The sequence below is a fragment of the Penaeus monodon genome, chromosome 22, assembly GCF_015228065.2.
Source record: "Penaeus monodon isolate SGIC_2016 chromosome 22, NSTDA_Pmon_1, whole genome shotgun sequence".
NCBI lineage: Eukaryota > Metazoa > Arthropoda > Malacostraca > Decapoda > Penaeidae > Penaeus > Penaeus monodon.
In genome coordinates, this window is record NC_051407.1 from 17,994,725 (window position 1) to 17,995,559 (window position 835).

The 835-nt window shown below is 35.7% G+C and overlaps 1 protein-coding gene across 1 annotated transcript in view; it reads right to left on the reverse strand.

Annotated features, from left to right (window-relative positions):
• Positions 1 to 835, reverse strand: part of LOC119586972 (CUE domain-containing protein 2-A-like) — a gene marked incomplete in the record, with an annotated part of 10,730 nt that overhangs the window by 5,165 nt on the left and 4,730 nt on the right. The window contains 1 exon segment of the mRNA XM_037935709.1: positions 410 to 576. Within this exon segment, the coding sequence (XP_037791637.1) occupies positions 410 to 576 (167 nt within the window).

Here is an 835-nt window from a genome sequence, read left to right on the forward strand (position 1 = left end):
AGCCTCTTTTTAGCCTCATTATCTAGACAATCATTTATACTGCAGCCAAGAGCTCCCACCATATATGGGGCAATAGTGTAATAACTGCATACTAATGCAAGACAAACTTCTACAGATAATCACAGCCTAAAATATAAGAGACCTTAGGGGACAGTAATCTAGTTCCCCAGATAGTCTGCCCAGGCATGGCAAAAATGACAATGATCCTTGACTTGAGTCTGGTCCCAGAGTCAGATAAAAACCCAGAGTGATCTTTTGAATCTTTCTCATTCTCCAAACATATTTACCATCTAGAAAAACTATGTTGAACTGCTAAACATATGTAAGCCTGAGTATCAATTCACAAAGCCCCATGTACAATGTTGATGTCATAAATTTTTTTCTTTTCAGAGAAATGCTTCATAATTACCTCCTCCCCATTTGTACTGCCAGTATCTTGTTCCTCTGATCCATTAGATGTCTCTGAAAGCTTCTGAGATCTTTCACTTGACTCGCTCTTGGACTGCGAAAGCTTGCGCGTCTCAACAGGGAACGACGATATAAGATTGTCCAAAGTGACATCACAAGCTGTTTTGGCTGCAAGGTAAAACAGTGACTTCAATTATGTGTGACTTCGACTAGTTTTTTGTAGTAAAAATAATTTCTCACTTACCCTATACATACAACAAATGTAAAACTAAAATTGTAAACATAATGAATTACTGATAAAAGAAATGACATAACAGTGCATATATAAATGTTATTTGATATAATACACGTGACAATAAAAGTATTAATCTTGGGAATAATGTAAGTAACTGGAAATATTCTGTCACATATTATATGCATGTATGTG